The sequence below is a fragment of the Penicillium samsonianum genome (genome assembly GCF_028829775.1).
Source record: "Penicillium samsonianum strain IBT 33392 chromosome Unknown utg000001l_segment0_segment0, whole genome shotgun sequence".
NCBI classification, from domain to species: domain Eukaryota; kingdom Fungi; phylum Ascomycota; class Eurotiomycetes; order Eurotiales; family Aspergillaceae; genus Penicillium; species Penicillium samsonianum.
The window spans coordinates 1,966,422-1,984,624 of NW_026643259.1; the positions used below are offsets into that span (position 1 = coordinate 1,966,422).

General features: G+C 50.2%; 7 protein-coding genes across 7 annotated transcripts; 4 read left to right on the forward strand and 3 right to left on the reverse strand.

Annotated features, from left to right (window-relative positions):
- Positions 1-136: 136 nt before the first annotated feature.
- On the forward strand, positions 137-661 carry N7471_000762 (Dabb family protein; the record flags this gene model as incomplete). Its single annotated transcript, XM_057273483.1, has 2 exons — positions 137-274; positions 449-661. 2 exons carry the CDS (start codon positions 137-139, stop codon positions 659-661), a joined length of 351 nt encoding a protein of 116 aa, XP_057141662.1.
- A 69-nt stretch (positions 662-730) lies between these two features.
- N7471_000763 (putative GTPase activating protein (Gyp5)) lies at positions 731-4,214 on the reverse strand. Its single transcript, XM_057273484.1, has 4 exons — positions 4,040-4,214; positions 2,262-3,971; positions 1,266-2,207; positions 731-1,207 (listed from the first exon to the last, which is right to left on the reverse strand). The coding sequence occupies exons 1-4, from the start codon at positions 4,082-4,084 to the stop codon at positions 1,145-1,147; spliced, it is 2,760 nt and encodes a 919-aa protein (XP_057141663.1). The 5' UTR covers positions 4,085-4,214; the 3' UTR covers positions 731-1,144.
- Positions 4,215-4,549: 335 nt separating this feature from the next.
- Positions 4,550-5,768, reverse strand: N7471_000764 (Rab geranylgeranyltransferase BET4; the record flags this gene model as incomplete). The annotated part of the gene is made up of 4 exons (XM_057273485.1): positions 4,550-4,914; positions 4,968-5,550; positions 5,601-5,708; positions 5,760-5,768. The coding sequence occupies 4 exons, from the start codon at positions 5,766-5,768 to the stop codon at positions 4,550-4,552; spliced, it is 1,065 nt and encodes a 354-aa protein (XP_057141664.1).
- Positions 5,769-6,078: 310 nt separating this feature from the next.
- N7471_000765 (WD40 repeat domain-containing protein) lies at positions 6,079-8,834 on the forward strand (the record flags this gene model as incomplete). The annotated part of the gene is made up of 2 exons (XM_057273486.1): positions 6,079-7,015; positions 7,186-8,834. The coding sequence occupies 2 exons, from the start codon at positions 6,079-6,081 to the stop codon at positions 8,832-8,834; spliced, it is 2,586 nt and encodes an 861-aa protein (XP_057141665.1).
- Positions 8,835-9,405: 571 nt separating this feature from the next.
- Positions 9,406-10,169, forward strand: N7471_000766 (uncharacterized protein; the record flags this gene model as incomplete). The annotated part of the gene is made up of 2 exons (XM_057273487.1): positions 9,406-9,753; positions 9,917-10,169. The coding sequence occupies exons 1-2, from the start codon at positions 9,473-9,475 to the stop codon at positions 10,167-10,169; spliced, it is 534 nt and encodes a 177-aa protein (XP_057141666.1). The 5' UTR covers positions 9,406-9,472.
- Positions 10,170-10,497: 328 nt separating this feature from the next.
- On the reverse strand, positions 10,498-13,049 carry N7471_000767 (WD40 repeat domain-containing protein; the record flags this gene model as incomplete). The annotated part of the gene is made up of 2 exons (XM_057273488.1): positions 10,498-12,424; positions 12,484-13,049. The coding sequence occupies 2 exons, from the start codon at positions 13,047-13,049 to the stop codon at positions 10,498-10,500; spliced, it is 2,493 nt and encodes an 830-aa protein (XP_057141667.1).
- Positions 13,050-15,151: 2,102 nt separating this feature from the next.
- On the forward strand, positions 15,152-17,688 carry N7471_000768 (putative transcription regulator BDF1; the record flags this gene model as incomplete). Its single annotated transcript, XM_057273489.1, has 3 exons — positions 15,152-15,255; positions 15,308-17,300; positions 17,356-17,688. 3 exons carry the CDS (start codon positions 15,152-15,154, stop codon positions 17,686-17,688), a joined length of 2,430 nt encoding a protein of 809 aa, XP_057141668.1.
- Positions 17,689-18,203: the final 515 nt, after the last annotated feature.

Here is an 18,203-nt window from a genome sequence, read left to right on the forward strand (position 1 = left end):
ATCTTGAATTAACGGGTCTACTCCGTTGCCTTCACCCCACAACCCGACGGAAGTATCAGGAACAATGACATCGCCTTAACCCCGCCATATAAAACCCTATAAACCCATATAAATATCCCCCTTAGCCCCGATATCCATGTCCCGACTCCTCACCCTCCACACCCTCAAAACAATGGCCCCAATCGAGCGAATCACCCTCTTCAAGATCCCCAACGAGGCGGATCGCAACCGCGTGCTGGAGCAGTACAAGGTTCTTGCGAAGACTGCTACAAAGGTGAGTGCATATTGTCTTTTCTATACTCAGTCCTGGTTCTGTGCAGTCTGCACTGTCCGGCCTACGTATATGTACTATGTTGTTATACCCAGCCATTCGGAGAAACGGGAGGGGGGTTCGGAACGAAACGTAATTGAACGGTTATTAACGGGTGTTTTTTTTTTCTTTGTTTAGGACGGGAAGCCCTATATCCTCGCTGCTGCTGTTGGGGCTTCGATCCCTGATCCTCGCAATAAGGGATACAACTTGTCTGTCAAGACGACTTTTGCTTCGATGGAGGATATGGAGTACTATGATAGCGAGTGTGAGGCGCATAAGGCTCTCAAGGCTTGTGCTGGGCCTGTTAAGGAGGATGTGTTGACGACTTACTATGAGAATATTTTGTAATGGATTTGAAAAATTGGAGATACGTATTGGGATTTGTGCATGTTTGAACTTCGTATAAAGAGAGTATAGGTAGAGATAAGGTAGAGCTGACACAGTAAGAGAACAAAGTCCATTGATGATGTACATTGCATACGTCTAGTACGCCCTGCCCGAGGATCGGAGATAGACATACACACTAAAGCAAATATAACTCAACAGGTAGTAAAACACCGATGCCTTCCAGAAATGGCATGCTGAGAGCTTGGGGAAGAGGTCGAGGTCGTAAAAGGGGCGCAAATCATAATATTGGCTGAAAACGGGGGAAAGCAACGGGGAGTAAATCAGGACAAAAGCAAAAGACCCGGCCCATAAGCATGGTGCAAATGCGCAAGGTAGGACGTGATCGCAGATCCTCGCCATCTCATCTGCGCATTCCAAATATACAGAACCGGATACTGTTATCCGGGGTCGAGAGGTGGAGTAGTAATAGGAGCAACGATGTAATCAGTCGAGGGCACGACGGAGGTCGCTCCATTTCTGGCGGAGGGTCTCGTGGTTCTCGGAAATCTGTTTGAGTTCGTCAGTCTCGGCGTCTCGCGCTGAATATTGAAAGGGAATATCTTACCTCTGCCCACTTCATTTTCGTGGCAACCAACTCCTTCTCCATGTCGGACATTGATTCTTCCATCGCACGGTTCTCGTTTTGCACCTCGATGTTCCGCTTCATGATCCGTTCCATTTCTAGGCGCAGCTTCTCCTCAACTTCGGCCGGTTGCTTGTCGACCACGTTCTTGAGTTCGCTGACCTGGAGTTCCAGCGCCTCGTTGAGGTCGCGCAGCTCCTCATTCTCAACCTTAACGTGAACCAGCTCAGAGGCCAATTGCACATGCTCCTTGTCTGATGCTTCGGCACGTTCCTCGAGAAGTCGGACACGCGCGCCCTGCGTGCTCACAGTGTGCCGCAGGTGCTCCAGCTCGACTTCACGCTCTTTCTCAGTTCGGGTCTTTTCCACCCATTCGGCGGTGTACGTGGCAAGCATCTCGGACGTGAGCGGAATGGCGCAGGCGTCCTGAACCATGATGTCGGATCGGTAGATCTCCTTATCAGAGGCACCGGAGCTTCCGAAGAAGCCTGACTCCAGGATTGACGAGGTGGATGGCTGCTTGTCAATGTAGGCGTCGAACAAACGCTCTTTCAAGAAATTAGTGAGCACACTCATGTCTTTCATTTCAAGCAACGCGTCTGCATTTCGTCGCATAATCGCAACACCGAATTTGAGGATGGTGGTCTCTAGTCCCTCTTCGAAAATCAGGTCGTAGATGCGAAGCACCAGTTGCAGCGGGAAACGATAGGCGAACAGGGTCAAGAACCACTGCGTGGCATAGAGCTGAGGAGGAACTCCACGGCGCCGGAGATGGCAGTAGAGAGCGGGTTCTAGGTCTTCTAGAAGTCGTTCGAATTGGTATAGGCTTCGGTGAAGCCCAGGCATATCCTGAATGAACATATCTCGTAGAGAGTACTTATTCATCAGCTTGACCATCATGGCGAAAGCATCGACTTCGTCCATCTGCGTAAAACGTTAGCCAATGAGCTCAATCAGCTTGATTGAGGGTATACTCACGTTGAACAGCAATGGCATAGCAATAAAGTTCATGCCTTGCGCGTATCCAACTCCCGGATCATACAAGGCGTATGCCTTACAGAGCCCAAAGAGGCCTTCCTGGCTACCCTGGGAAACAAAGTATTTCGCGTAGCTGGTGCGAGCACCCAGGTCTCGCCTGATGACCTTCTCCAATTTTTGCAGCGCAACAGCGTCTGTCTTTGCTTTCTTCACACGGTCGGTGTCATTGGAGGCATGTTCCTTTGACAACTTATCTGCGTCTCCTTCGCGAGATGGGCTAGGGGCAGCGCTGCTAGACCGTGATCCGGAACCCGAGTGGTGGGACCGCACTGAAGAGCGCGACGACGTAGTTTCAGTGCCAGTTCGTCCATCTTTGTCTTGCGCTGTGCCACGCGCCACGAGGTCTCGATAGATGTCCTCCAAATCAGCAGTCTGGCAATCCGCCAAAATTTGCCAAATCACTCCTCGGATCGTCTGAGGAATACCTCGTTTGATGGCAGCATTCAGTTCCTCTGAGCTTGCCAAGGCCTGGGGCCCATTATTCACAAGGTGTTGCCACATCTCCCAGTCCACCGGGGTGGAAGCATCAACTACAGAACCCGTTCTCCCAGGAGCAACGGTCATCGAAGGTGAAATAGCTCCCGATGCTGCCAAGATGCCCTCCTCTCCTTCCTCTGGGATGATCGGGGGGCTAGCTCCAGACTGGCTGATGCTGGCCTGGCCCGATCGCACGCTCGTCTGATCGAGCTCTGGCGCATGGCTCTCCTCACGCAGGCGCAGCATCTTGAACTGATCCTTCAGGCTATTGCGTCTCGGCTTCTTTGAACCGACACTCGAGACGTCGTCGCCATCACGAGCGATATGGTCTAGGTTGCTGCCAAGGGTCGATACGGAGGTGGCAGTGTTGCGTCGACTGGCAGAGTGGGGTGGGGATTTGATGTCCTTTGCAGTGGTCGAGGTTGAGCTTCGAGAGAACCACGCAAAGGGGCCACTAGGCTTTCGAGGCGGGGCTGGCTGAGGAATAGGTGGGTTCTTGTTCACTGGAGGAGCCGCCCATGGGATTGAGGGCAGGCCACCCGACAGACCCATCAGCCCGGCGCTTGCCGGAGGGGCTGAATCGTCCTTAGGAGGTAACGGAGGCGGTTCTGTTTTGTCCCCTGGACCCTGTGCCTTGTCTGTCGGCTCGTCTTCCTTGCTGTTCATCAGGTTCACCTCGTCGAGCGATGATGATGTTGATAAACGGTGGGACGTGAGTAGAGGTGACTTCTGCATTTGGCTCTGATCGTGGTCTTCTTCGTTCTTCTCTATCTCTGTCTGCGTAACCTCAGACCCTTGCTCCGGCTGGTCACCCTGGGTGGGCTCATCGGTCGCGATGTTCACCTCGTCCTTGGCGTCATAGTTATTCTCATCGTTGGTATCCGTTCCTTCATCCTGTTTCTTCCCCTTTCTCTTGTTCTTCTTTTTATTTTTCTTGTTATTCTGTCCGTCCTGCCCCTCGCCATCTTTGTCCTGCTCCTCGGCGGTCTCGGTCTTCTTCTCGTCCTGCGATTCAGAAGGGAACGGAGGTTTCTCCGTTGATTCCGGAGACATATGTGAGCCAATTGGAGGACTGTCGGTCAATGATCGGGTGGAAGTGGACTTGGGGATGGTGACGTTGAGGTTGTTGTTCTCCTGGATTTCGGCTGTTTCAAGGGCGTCGTCAAAAGACTCCTATTCAGATGGCGATAAGCTCTTGCCAAGGCAAGCTGGGGGTTTGGAAAGACTTCTAAATCACTTACCCCTTCGTATTCAGGACTGTGTTTAGGCGTAGACATGTCGGCCATAGCTGTTTAGATGACCTCACAACAATCAGAAGATGGAACACTCCATAGGATAAGAGAGCAGAGACTCGAAAGAGCTAAAAGACAAAATCGCAAGGGAGTGGAATTCGCGAAAAGGGAAAAAAGATGGAATGAGGAAGGAATTGAAGGGATTTGACGAGTTTCAAGTGATTGATTCCGATGGCCAGATACACTCGCCGCTGATTGGCGCCCCAGGGCGGAACCGACAGGTTGGAGACGTTGGGAATGCATTTGCATATTCTACGATGTATATATCCAAGCTAGAATTATAATTAGCCTATCTCGATGCATATCATATTTAGTATGCTTTAGAGAATGTCTTAATATGGTATTTTGGTCTTTCTAGGAATTTAATGTCTTATGGTGGCACTACATACTGCCCAGGTGAGCAAAGGGGTCAATAAACAGATAACCCAACGTATATGCATAGGCTGTAACTATCTATTTTCACAAGGTCTTCTCAAAATCAAGCCATCTTTCTCGTCGCAATGGATCCAGTTTCTTCAATTCTGAGAGCCAGCTCAGAATCTGGTCCCGATCCTCGGAAGACAAGCTGCCTTCCACCTTGGATGCGAGAAGGGTGCACTCAATTAATGCCTGGTAGATGTATTTGCAGTCTTCAGCTCCATCCAACATCTCCTGGATCTCTTCAATCTCATTTTTAATGTACTCCAGCCGGTCGGACGAGCTCAAATTGGGAGCCATAGTTCGTTCGGCCATCGACGGGTCAAACACACTCATCAGATTTTGGTGATAGAACCAAAGTGACTGATCATAAGGATCAATAAATGCCTGATGAATGAGGGATAGTTCTGAAAACGCAAATTAGCATAGGGCAGACTCCGATAAGACAGGTTAGACCAACCCTCATCCAACATTTTTCTCCGATCGTCATCGCTGGCAGATTGCTCATCCAAAAGGGATTGGATAAGCTTTGTCCGGTAATGCCACGCGGAGAAGTTGGAAAGATTAGCGCCAATCATCTTCTTGGCATATTCAAATTCCTTCTGGGTTATGCTTGTTGCTTCTTCGGCAGTGCCAAGTTCCTTCAAGGTCTCAACCACGAAGCGTCGATAACCCCACCCGTGGAAATTCCGGCTATCGAGAGTCAACATCTTACCCACAAGGGCAAGTTCTTGCTGCCAGATTTTCCGGGCCTCGGCAATGGGTAGTAGACGACGAGCCTCGTCCAACAGCCATAAACGATAGTTCCAGATCCAGTAGCACTTGGGGAAGCTCCGGAGAAGGGGAATCAGGAAATGTAAATCATTTATGATTAACTCTGTGACTGATTTGGCAGCAGTCTCGTCATCCGAACCCCCTACTTGGGAGAATTGATACTGCAGTACCTGCCGGCGGTAGTTCCAGGCTGTGTAGTATTCTGGATTGCTAGACAGTAGCTCCGAGATCTTCTTCAAGGTCTCGATTGTGTACTCATGCTCAGCCACCTGTCTGGTGTCAGACTCTGTTTGTAGGTGAGATCTACAAGATGACCAACCTTTTTGGATACCGAAAGCTCGAGATCCTTGTAATTTTCTATCTTCTGCAGCTCTTGCTGTCGTGCCTCGGCGGACTTCTCAACTGGTTTGTACCGTGGCACACCATGCTATTGTAATCGTCAGCCCCGAGCGGTACAGCCATGGGGAGTTAATCTCACACTGGGCATTTTCGATCTTTGTTTGACAATAAGCAATAAGTAAAATGTGTTACCTAGGTAGGTTGCTTCGTGTTGATCAAATGCCGCCCACTAGAATTATCTCATTGGTGCAATGAGGCGGTGGAGTAACTTATGTAACACCCCCGGCATTTGTATAGCTTCACGTGATCGGCACTCTTTCTACTTTGGGGACTTGTCTTTTGCTTCATCGTCTTCCTCGTCTTGCCTCTATGCCTTCCAAGAGAGGCCTCCTTATACATTCCTTTTCTTAGCTCTAGGTCATTACTCATATACAGCTTATCGACCTGCATCCAGGACAATGGTAGATATGCAACGTCACTCCTTCGAGGAAACCTCTACAGGTAGTCATAAACATCCATTGACTTCACACTCTCGATCCGAGTCTTCCAAGGACAGTGGACCTGTCCAATTGACTGAATTTGCAACCATCAATTTGCCATTCTTTGAAACACCTACTTCTCAATCATCATTGTCAAAGCCCAAGACCCGACCTGTTCTAACACCCGTCCCTCATTCCAAAGAAAATCGGGTCTCATCACCCAACAGAGGTCGCAGCAGAGTGAGAAACCCTGGAAATGCAGCAGTACCAAGAAGTTCCTTCCGAAGTCCGATGTCGCCTGACAGATTCATCCCAAAGCGAGACTTCGTGGAACCAACATCAACAACCTTTCGTGTGGCCAAGCATCCGCAGCGTCTTTCGCCTCAAGAGAGGCTACTTCGACGACATCCTCCCGGGGATGATCCATTTCTACCCTCAATCCCACGTAGGACTTATACTACCAACAGACCCCGGCAGCCAACTCGACTTCAGCAGATCCCACATCAACGGCCTCGTCTGGTCACTGAAGGCAATATCACAGGCAACAACGCTGCACACGAATCTTTGAGACAGGTCAGCTCTGGTGCAGTCTGGAACGTGGGTGGGGCCTCTGCAGTCCTCGGTGGTTCCCTTATTGCGGCTCCTGATGACACGCCGACCACTTCGACCAATGGATCATCAACTGCCCCAAATTTCGTGGCTCGGTTCTTACCCAAGAAACCAAAATACAGTGAACAAGAAATCCATGAGTCGAGGCTTGCGCTTGCTTTGGGAATTGACCCGACGACTAGACAGCTAGGTACTACTTGTCTGCGGTATCTGGATGCTCCCCTCGATCCAGCTTCTCCAGACTTCGAGCGCCTCTCCCCATTTGAATGGAAGGACAGTGCTTGGAAGAAAGTTGAAAAGGAGCGTTGTAAGTGCAACTGCAGTTTGCACCAGCCACTCCCCGACCCTACCTTTGGAATAAATTTACCATTTACAGACAAAACATATATGATATTTTAATCCAACTTTTGGAAATTGTGAGGGTGGCGGTATCCACAGCCTTTCCCAAGGCATCAACTGACTCAGATTGTTTCCCAGGGCCCATATCTCCTGCCAGAAAAGAGGTTGTCCCACCGAAGCCTTTTCGAATCCTTGATGCTCCCTTCCTTAGGGACGATTTTTACTGCAGCACTCTTGCATACTCAACAACATCTGGGATACTGGCTGTGGGCCTGGGCCATCAAGTATATCTCTGGTCTGAAGGACATGGAGTGGACTATCCCCCCTTTCCAGATCTGCACCCCTCAAACTATGTGACCTCCCTGTCGTTTTCTTCTGAGGATGGCGAGCGAAGCATTCTTGCAGTCGCCCGGCGGTCTGGTCAGTTGTCTCTATGGAGCACCTTCGAGAAGCAAGCCCGGTTTGAGATCAGCCATCCCAGTACCCTTACATGCGTGGCATTTAAGCCGAAAACATCACGGCGAGTTTCAGAACGGTTCATGCATGTGGTAGTCAACGTGGAAGAAATTGTTGTCGGTGATGACTTTGGAAATGTCTGGTACTATTCGGTCGAGTGGTCTGACCAGGAAGACCAAGCCAAATGGAAATGGAACGGGTCCATGACGCTTCTTGCCAAGATCTGTGCACACACTCAACAAATCTGTGGACTGGCCTGGTCACCCGATGACAAGTACCTTGCCACGGGCGGTAATGACAACGCCTGCCTTCTCTTTGAGCTGACCGAGATTGTTCCGCCACAGCATATGAATTATACGGTCCCACCCGTTACGCCCCCGGATTCCCCTAGCAGCTTCAGCCTCGGTGTATTTCCATACCTTGCTCTGGGCACCGCAAGAAGACGACTGTTTCTTAGACGACCTGCTCTCCCATCATGGCTTGCTGCTCCGATTAAGCCTCCAGCCGCGGCCGCGCTTTTAAACCATGCAGGCACTCTAATTTCCGGTGGTGGACGAACGATTCTGGTCCCGTACGGCCGTCAGAAGCATCGTCTGATGCACTCCGCTGCAGTCAAAGCAATTGCCTTTGCGCCATGGCAGTCATCTCTGCTCGCGACAGGGGGAGGTACCAACGACAGAGCTATACACTTCTATCACACCCGGAGCGGAGCCTGTCTTGCAACCATCAATGTCTTTGCGCAGGTGACCAGTCTTATATGGAGCGAAACTCGACGGGAGATCGCCGCTACTTTCGGTTATGCACAGCCAGATCACCCATTTCGAATCGCCGTATTTGCCTGGCCCAGCTGCGCACAGGTAGCTGTCGTTCCCTGGGGGCCCTATGGAACCACCTGGGATGGCCCCGACACTCGAATCAGCAACTTCGACTGCGGAAGAGCACTGTGGGCAGTACGATATCCAGGGAAAGTCTCTCATTTCTCGCGTGTACACACTAGTAGACCGGACAGTCAATCATCTTCACCTTTGTCCTCATCAACCCAGACTCGGTCTCCAGAACAAGGAGCCCCGACCCGTGGCCGCAAGGTCAGTAACCGCAAGGTCGGTGCTCGGATGGTCACTCCCAAGGAGAAGGAAGGTGGAATGTGGTGCACGCGAACCAAGGAGGAGGGATGCATTATTGTCGCGTCTAGTGATCAAACTGTGAAGTTCCATGAGGTCTGGACTGGAAGAAGGGCAAGCACTGCTTCTGCTTATGGACTCTTTGGTGGAAGCGACATTCTCGAGGGCCTCGAGGGCATTGAGAAGTCTAGTGGTGAAGTCATTCGTTAGTATTATTTGTCTTTTTGGGTCAGAGTACGGGGTACTCTCACTATCATTAAACGCTTATATTTTTATTAGTTTAGTGCTGCAGAGAGGACTTGGGTAGGTTTATCATTCTTTGTCTTGAGGAAATGAATTATTGTGTTCTTGTTTTCTGCAGTCCAATCCAACCAAATGGACTTGTTTGACATACATATGTACCTAGGTAGTAATATCGACTTCACTTTGAAATATGTATCGACACTGACTTGAGCGGGGGGAGAATTCCTCTCAACGCTAAAATGTGATTGGTTTACACCAAGTAATAACTACTACCTCGAGATTGGATATATATACCCTTTACGCGAGTGGAATAGCACATATAGCAGATATAATTCGAGTTTTGGCCTAGATATGACAAACCCTCCAATCGGTAGAGAGTACGAAGTACTAGAATCTCACATTCCAAATAGTAATATACAACCAATACATTGACCTCTGCATTAGTGCCAGCCTATTACAGAAACCATAGGCTTATAAGAGAGCGCTGATCCCACTCCACCTCTCTTCAGCTCTCAAAAACAGATCTCAGGTCTTGGATCTTCTCCTTACTATATTCTCTTTACTAATTTCCTCTTCCTCGCACAATCCACCCCAATTTCCTCAGAATGCGCCCTCAATCCCTCATCCAATTCATCCTCCCATCCACAATCCTCGCCCAATCCCCCGATACCTCCCTCGGCTCCACCCTCAACGTGACCGTCCTCGGCGCGCGCCACAATCGCTCCACCTTAGAGTGCTGGGCTCTCCAGCCGGGATTTAAGACTTCCGATCAACCCGGACAGGTCGGGAGCGCCGCGCTGGATTTGGGGACTATTGGTGGGAACGCGTCGTTTACGGTGTTGCCGGCTGGATTTGATGGCGGTAGACATAACGCGCCTGCTTTGCAGTGAGTTATTTTTACCTTTCCCAAGGATTCTTTTCTTTTATATACATCCATGCTTGTCTTTTGCTATTTCAAAATCAATGATTCTGAATAGTTAGGTTGTTAAACATGTTTTTTTGTTTGTTTGTTTTTATAGAGTCCACAATTCTTAGCTAACGCACTATAGATGGGTGGTCTTCCTCTCCGGCTTAGCGCATATCACGCTCCCTAACTCGACAACCGAGGCCTGGATTGAAGGTGGCAAGAATGGGGCCATCCTGGCCCTCGACACTGCTGATGTCAGTGCATTGGGTCACTTCACTACCTATCCCTCGCAGGACCGGACGACATCCGTGCTGATCCCCCTCGGGGAGAAAGGGATACCGGGTCATCGGGTCCTGCATCAGGGTCCCTGTCAGGGGGAGGAGTTGTTGGTATAAATCCCTGTATTTACATAGAAGGTCCTCTGTACAGTTTATCGTATGCACCCGAAAAGACTACAAAAATACATCGGTTATAGCTACTGGAGAAGTATGGAGTACTCCGCACAAGGAGAGATATCAAGACACCAAGGTAGAATTCAATAGACATTGATAGAGACGCAGAGGCGCTCGGTAGAGGCACAAGATATCGAAAGCAAAAGATAAAACAAAGAAAAATGAAATGCAGACCCGATCGGATGCATCGAAGGAAAAATAAAATATGTTCTTTTATAGACCGTTACCCCCTTCTCCCATCTCTAATTCGTACAACTGCAAAGAGACACGCTTATTTTCTGCCGCCCTTGCTCTTCTTGCCGACAGAAGCAGAAGACTTGGTCTTCTTTGCTGGCGGGGGCTGCTGCTGAGCGGCATCGTCAGACTCGTCGTCTTCCGTGTCGGCAATGAAGTCAACCATCGAGCCATCACTGTCCTCATCATCGTCCTCATCCTCGTTCTCCTCCAGCGATTCCTCGGCATCAGAAGAACCGACAGACTCAGCAGCCTCAATGTCCAAAATGGGCTCTTCGTCATCATCCTCATCGTCACTTCCATCATCCTCGTCATCTTCAGACTCATCGACGCCGTTCATCATTGACTCATCCTCATCGTACGCCTGGTCGCGTATTGACTTCCGCGGCGTCTTGGCCTCGGTCTCACTGTCCTCGAGATCATCCTGGCCCTCGACGTAGATAACATTATCCTCGTCCTCGCTGTCCATACCCTCATCACCACCGCGGATCGATTGCCGCAGTCCCAATTGGGCATCGAGCATGTCGAGCTTGCCCTTGAGAAGCAGGAGGGATGGCAGGCTGGCAGAGCGCTGGTCCATGACCTTGTAGAGGGATGTCATGCGCTTCAGGAGATCGGGATGTCCAGCCAGGGCGCCACCGTGAGCGACGCAGGTCCACTGCACCCAGACGAGAAGGTGGCCGTAGCGACCAGGCCGGGAGGCGAGGCGCTCAGCGAGTTTTTGAAGCAGAGTCGCGGCCAGCGAGGAGTCGAGGCGCTGGATGGTAGTGCGGATGATGGAGGTATCACCGGTGTGGAAACAAGACTCGAGCATGCCGTTGTCGTTGGTCTTGAGAGACTGTGTGAGGACAGTAGCAAGCGAAACACCAGTGGGAATCTGTTGCACTGCGGCCTGGGGCTTGCCGGGAACCAATGCGCCCAGGAGAACGTCGTCGTCAAGCTCGGCCTCGACGTCGACTTCCTGGCCTGCGTTTGCGCGAATGAGTTCTCCGAATGATGGCTCTGCGCCCTCTTCTTCTTCCTCTTCCTCCTCGGAATCGGATGCGTTCTGCATCTCAACGTCCTCGGTTGCTGCGACTTGCTTGGTGGGCTTTGTCTTCTTCTCGTTGGAAACCTTGGACTTCTTGTTGTCCTCGTCATCGGAATCCTCCTCGCTGCCAGAGTCGGATGCGTCTTGTCGTGAGTCCTCCATCTCTACATCATCGTCGACCAGGTTTCCCTGCTCGACATTCATGCGAGACTCGTCAACACGGGTCTCGCCTGCGCTCTTAACTCCGTTCGTTGTGACGGAAGAAAGTGCTGAGCCGGACTTGGTCTTCACCACGGTCTTGATTCCGGTGAACGAGAGCTCATCGGTGCTCTCGTCGAGGAACTTGACACGCTCAAAGACAGGGATCACACCACCCTCGGTGTATGCAACCACGAGGGTAGGGCCCTGGAATGAGATGGCCGCGACGGGAACGCAGGCGCTCGAGGACTCGGTGTTCGTGATTTTGAGGGTTGCGTTGGCTTTCTGGGTCATCTGTTTCCGGCTGGCCTTGGCACTTGCGGAGGGCGCACTTTGGGGCTGAACAAATGGCTTCGTGAAGAGTTCGATGCTACCATCTGCGGTGACAGCAGCAAGCACTTGCTTCTCCGGGGTGGCAACGCCATCGGTTTGCAGTGTAATCGATGAGACCTCCTGGTCGGCAACAAGGTTGCGAACAAGCTTCTGGGTGGCGGCATCGAAGACGTTGACGAAGCGGTCACCATCGGATGCAAGGAATGCACCCACGCCAGCAGACTCGGAAGAGGACGAAATGACGGTGTGGATAGGGTTGCGCATGGCAGGGAACTGAACCGGCTCGTCGGCCTTCTCGGTATCTATTAAGTACGGGGTCTGGGAAGCGCAGATAAGAGGAGGGTTCGAGGGAACGGGGCGGGAGAGAGCAGTGAAGACTGAGGATGCGGGGAGGTGGATTGTCCTAGAGGTATATCATTAGTTTTAGGAGCTCGGTATAACCCAGCAAGTATCCAAACTTACTTGGTGCTTTGTCCGGTGCGCAGGTCCCACTGGACAAGCTTATTGTCACCACCGATACTCCAAGCCTCCTGGGCGGGCCGATCGGCCGTGAACTTGAAGTCCTTGATACCCTTGTCATGTGCGCCGGTCAAGGTGCCGACCACCTTATCTTCGGATGGGGAGTACATGCGGATATCCGATGTGTTTGTGCCGAATGCAACCACGATATCCCCCTGGTCCAGGCCATCAACAGCCCCATTGACATCGGAGCCGCGCTTGCGCTTCTTTTTCGATAGATCACGACCCTTGCCTGAGCCACCGTAGTATCCCCAGTCCAAAGAGGTCACTGTTTCCTTCGGCCCCAGAGCATGCTCACACTGGAGGCGTCCTGTCTGTGTGTCGTGAATGCGGATGTGCTGGCCATCGAGGCCTTGGATAACGGACGCAAACAGGGCCAATTGGTACTCTGATGGGGAGAATGCAGCGCGCAGGATGGACGACTTGCTGCCCGCATATGTCAGGCCCGATGCCGGCGATGCGGCAGCCGAGGCGACCTTGGTGGATGGGCGAGTCGTCTTCTTTCCCATCTTGGCTGTAACTTTTTTTCTTATCTTCGTTTTTTTTCTCGCAGTCGAGGGTGCAGTGGTGTGAAGATAAATATCAATAAAGCAGACCGAAATAAAAACAGCAAGGATTCCGATAAGACTCTATTTTTTTCCGCCCCTAAGGAAACAAATGGGGGTTTAGGCTGGTGGTTTCGCAGTTGATCCGGACAGGAAAAAAAATGTTCTGTAGAGCCTTGAGGAGCTAGTCCTAAAGGGGTTTAGACTGTAAGAGGTTCTTATCTAATCATATCATCCCGTGATGCTTCAATGTCAGCACTATAACTAGGCCCCGGGGTAACTATGCCAATTCTTTGATTCATTTTGATAAAAATTTCGAGTTTGTTTGCTTTTCATATCCGCTGGGACTTCTTTTTTAACTCTGGTGCTTTTATTATTACAGCTTATTTTTCAATTTTGGGCGCTTTTCATGTCAGCAGCCCTTTCCTAAACGAAAATATATAACAAAATTTGCAGGCCATTTCAACATATACTTCGTGCAGACATCCCCGATATATATTTTATAAAACTAGAACAAAATTCCAATGAGCTTCAAGTTCATCGTGTGACCCAAAACAAATTGAATATATATAAATTGAATATATATGAGAAACATGACAGTACAACATAGCTAAATTAGAGCCTTCGCTATGGCGCTTAGAGATAAACCTGAGCCATCTAAACCGTCCAGCACTAAAATTATGTCCTATACATAGTTCAAAGCACACGGACTCCTATTGGGCAGATCTTCGAGGCCAAAAGTACCTACAACATAGGTACCCCCAGGTCACAAATCATGTGACATGTGTATATTTGCCTAACCTGTAAGGGTCGAGGTGCAGCTGCCCATCAATGTATGTTGTAGTAAATGCAAAGTGCTGATTGGAAATTTCCAGGATGCTTAGCGGGGAACCAGGTAGTGACTAGCCTACTCTATCCTCTATGGATGTTTCAAGATTCTATAACATCAATGTTCCTTGCGCCAGATATGTATAGAAAAGTGATGTTATTTCCTATCAACCTTGGAACGATGTACAATACGTGTACTCATCATGATATAGTCACGTGAAAGCTGGAGTGGTGACGTGACTCAGACCCCCATCACGCCCGGCCTAACCCGGATTTAGACAGAACCCTAGGGCTTCGAGTTATCCGAGATATGCGTGCACTGGACTTCGAAGCTTTTATACAACCTGTATAGGCAAAGCTGAGAAGAAGAAAGTGAAAGGAAAAAATTATACAGGAAATTTCATTCAATCATTTAAGTTGTTCACCTCGATAGAAGCGAAAGAGGAAAGTTGAGGAAAGAAAAGAAAAGAACCAAAAAAAAAAGTTCCAGGGGTATAGAACCAATCAAGGGGTAAGAAGGTAAGTGAATCGGGACTAGTGTGGCTGGTGGAACTGGGTAAGAGGAGAGTGCAAGGCGGCCGTTTGTACTTAAGGATTCTGGCATCCCCTCCCGACCATTTTTCTGCTTCCGTCCTGGTTTCTCCTATTTTTATTCTCCTGACCGCCCTGCCCATAACAAACGCGTCTTCGCGTCACGGTTTTATTTCCTTTTAACCGCCTTCACCCCAAATTCTTTTTTTTATTTTTTATTTTTATTTTATTTTCATAATTCCCTTTTATCCCCTGATATTTGCCTCAGGCAATCATCATCGGGAACTTTTTAGCTCCATATCTTGGTTTAAGTCGTCTAGACCTGGCTTCAATTCTACTACGTCACGTGAACACCTCCATACCGCCTTCTTGGCAGTATAAATACCTCGTCTCCGATCGCATTCTCCACTCTTCCTATCTCTCGATCATCTCTGACCTCACTCTTCCCCCCCGCCCGTCGCGTTTTTTTCGCGCCAACACGTTTGATATCAAACCTCATCAACTATTGAGTCCATACTACGTGGCCTTGGTTGCTGCTAGTGTTTGTTCACTCGAGATTGTTTCACGCGGCAAGATTGTTTCGCGGAGAGATCCCACGGGTGTTTTCAGTTGATCACTAGCTTTCAAAACACCTTCCCATAACTCTCACATCTTCAACCCTTTTACCCATCCCTAACTTGTATTCTTGTTTATCCAACGCGACCCCAATGGCGACTCCGCCTCCCGAGGTTCCTCCTGTCACCAAGGAGGACAAGCCTCAATTGCCCCCATCGCCCACTGGTCCTTCTGCGCCTGACTACCCACCCACCAGGTAAGTGCATCAGCTTCATATCTGCTCTGTTCTTGATCTGACTAGTGCGCAGCGCGCAAAATGTCGCAGTGAATCCCAAAAGTGACAGTCCCGCGGATACCGAGGTTAAATCGCCTGCGCTGAATGGTCACACCCCCATCGCGCCTTCGAACACCAATGGCACAATCGTTGCTACCTCACCGCCTAAGTCCCCCGATCCTCAAACCTCCGATATTGTCCACAACAAGACACCATCTGCCGCGGGATCTGCTCCACCCGCGGAGACAGAGCCGACCGAAGGAAAGATCAGCCCTCCGCAGGGCCAGGAATCTGCCACTCCTGCTCCAGCCAACGATGCGGCTGAAAGTGTCGTTTCGTCCGCCCCGCAAGCTGCTGTACGCGCTCCTACAGTTCCTGCATCAACAGATGGTCCTAGTGACACACCCGAGCCAATGGCAATCGATACCCCTCGGGATGTTTTGACTGCCGTGCAAACAGACCTGCCTCATCATCCTACCCCGGCTGCTGCACCACCTGCACTCACCGCGCCGCATCCCGTTGACCAGGAGATGAAGGACGCATCAGAGGCTCCGCTATCTCCTTCTAAGGTTTCCCGACAACGGGATGCTGATCTCAGCGAAGAACCAGCTCCTAAGAGGACCAAGGTTGAAGGCGATGACTCCGTTTCTAACTTCCAGTCACCGGGATTCAGCTCCCCAGCTGCTGCAACACCTGGTCCAAATCGCACTAGTGGCGGGCCAGGGCTCACTAAAATGCAACATAAGTTCATTTCAAAGAGCCTTACAAGCCTCAAGCGCATGCACGATGCGCGTTTCTACAAGGAACCCGTGGATGCTGTCAAGTTGAACATTCCGCAATACCACACTATTATCACCCAACCAATGGACCTAGGAACTATGGAAAGAAAGCTCAAGAATAACCAATATTCTTCCCCCCAGGCAGTCGCAGATGACTTTGCACTGATGGTCAATAATACAACCATCTTCAATGGCGCCGACCACCTGGTCACCCAAGAGGGGATCAAGCTGAAGGCGACATTCGAGAAGCAGATGACTAATCTTCCCAAGCCCGAAGAGGTTGAAGAGAGGAAGCCAAAGAAGCACACCGAGAAGACCTCTGCTGCTCGCCGGGAGCCTCGGACTTCTCTGCCAAGCCAGCCCAAGGCTTCCTCTCCCCCGTCTCAGACATTTGCGCTAGGACCCGAAGGTCTGCCCGTCATCCGCCGCGATTCTTCCAACCCCGATGGTCGCCCCAAACGGTCCATTCATCCCCCGAAGCGTGACCTTCCATATTCTACCAAGCCCAAGAAGAAGAAGTTCCAATGGGAATTGCGCTTCTGTCAGGAAGTCTTGGATGAGCTGCACAAGCAAAAGCACTACAGCTGGGTGATGCCTTTCTATTATCCCGTGGATCCCGTTGCTTTGAACATTCCCACCTACCACAGCGTGATCAAGAAGCCGATGGATCTGTCGACTGCTCAATCCAAACTTAAGACCGGCCAGTACGAAAATGCGAAGGAGTTCGAAAACGATGTCCGCCAGATTTTCAAGAATTGCTACCGCTTCAATATCCCCGGTGACCCCACTTACATCTGTGGCCAGCGCGCTGAAGAAATCTTCAACGCAAAGTGGGCCCAGAAGTCGGACTACCTCGAAGCGCATGAACCACACCCCGAGCAGAACACTGATTCTTCTGATGAAGATAGTGACGAGGATGCGGAAGAGAGCGAAGAAGATGACGAGAAACTCACGCTGCTTCAGAAGCAAATTGCTGAGATGTCTCGTCAGGTCGAGGCTATTACCAATAAGAAAAAGAAGACTCCTCCTTCCTCCAAGAAGGTTGGCAAGGCGAAGCTTGCCAAGAAGGATTCCAAGAAAATCATCTCTGGAAAGAGAGACAAGAAGAGCAAGATCTCTCAACCTGGCAAAACCCGCGCCATCACCTACAACGAGAAGCAGATCATCTCGAATGGTATCAGTAGTCTCCCTGATAAGAGGATGCAACAAGCCCTCCAAATTATCCAGAACAATGTTCCTCAACTCAAGGTAAGATTTCCATTCGTTTATTACACACAAACCAATTCTAATATACATTCCGCAGGGTACCGACGAGGCTGAAATTGAGTTGGACATCGACGAGCTCCCTAACGATGTCTTGCTGAAGCTGCTCAACTTCGTGAAGAAGCACGTACCGAATCTCATGGATGATGAAGACGAAGACGATCTCCCTGCCAGCAATGTGGCACCTCCCAAACCCAAGAAGAACAAGCCAATGAGCAAGTTCGAGCAGGAAGCTCAGATCAACATGCTCCAGAGCAACCTTTCTCGTTTCCAGGGTGGCGCTCACTCTCCCGATCCAGTGGCCTCTGTTGAACACAACGAAAGCAGCGATGATGAGTCTGATTCGTCCGAGGAGGAGAGCGAGGAGGAGTAAAAATACTCTGCCGATTCAATCCCGCCATTTTTTTCCATACGGGATGGCCCTTCACCCTGACTTGCGTTCCAAGCGTCGTTTTTCCCTAGTGCCCTTCTGAACAATTTCTCGCCACATCTTTCTTTTTCAGTCACACCGCTGATCCTGACGGGCTGGTTGCAATGCGCTATGCAATCCCCGCCGGTAACGTCTGTACATACTTTGATTTCGAATACCCCTGCACCCGGCAAGGTTTCTACTGCCACCGACGAACCTTATGCTCAAGATTGGCCGAACAGGATTTTATTCACTTTAACCCCTTGAATTTCCCTTCCCCTACGCCTGAGTGTACACTTTTTTTTCCCGTTTCGTTTCACAGCCAGGATAGGTGGATAAGGTTGCTCTATTTTCCCCGACGACGTTGCGGTTGGAAGAGGTGGACCGAAGCTTTGGCTTCAACTTGTATGATTACGAAAGAAACGCGGAAATGCAAAATGAATGTACTTGTAATAGTAAAGTATCTAATTTCTATTAGG

Coding starts and splice junctions, on each gene's coding strand:
- N7471_000763 (XM_057273484.1), bottom strand. CDS start 4,084: ATGGCCGACATGTCTACGCCTAAACACAGTCCTGAATACGAAGGG. Junction 3,972..4,039: donor ACAGTCCTGAATACGAAGGG/GTAAGTGATTTA, acceptor CCATCTGAATAG/GAGTCTTTTGACGACGCCCT. Junction 2,208..2,261: donor CTATGCCATTGCTGTTCAAC/GTGAGTATACCC, acceptor CGTTTTACGCAG/ATGGACGAAGTCGATGCTTT.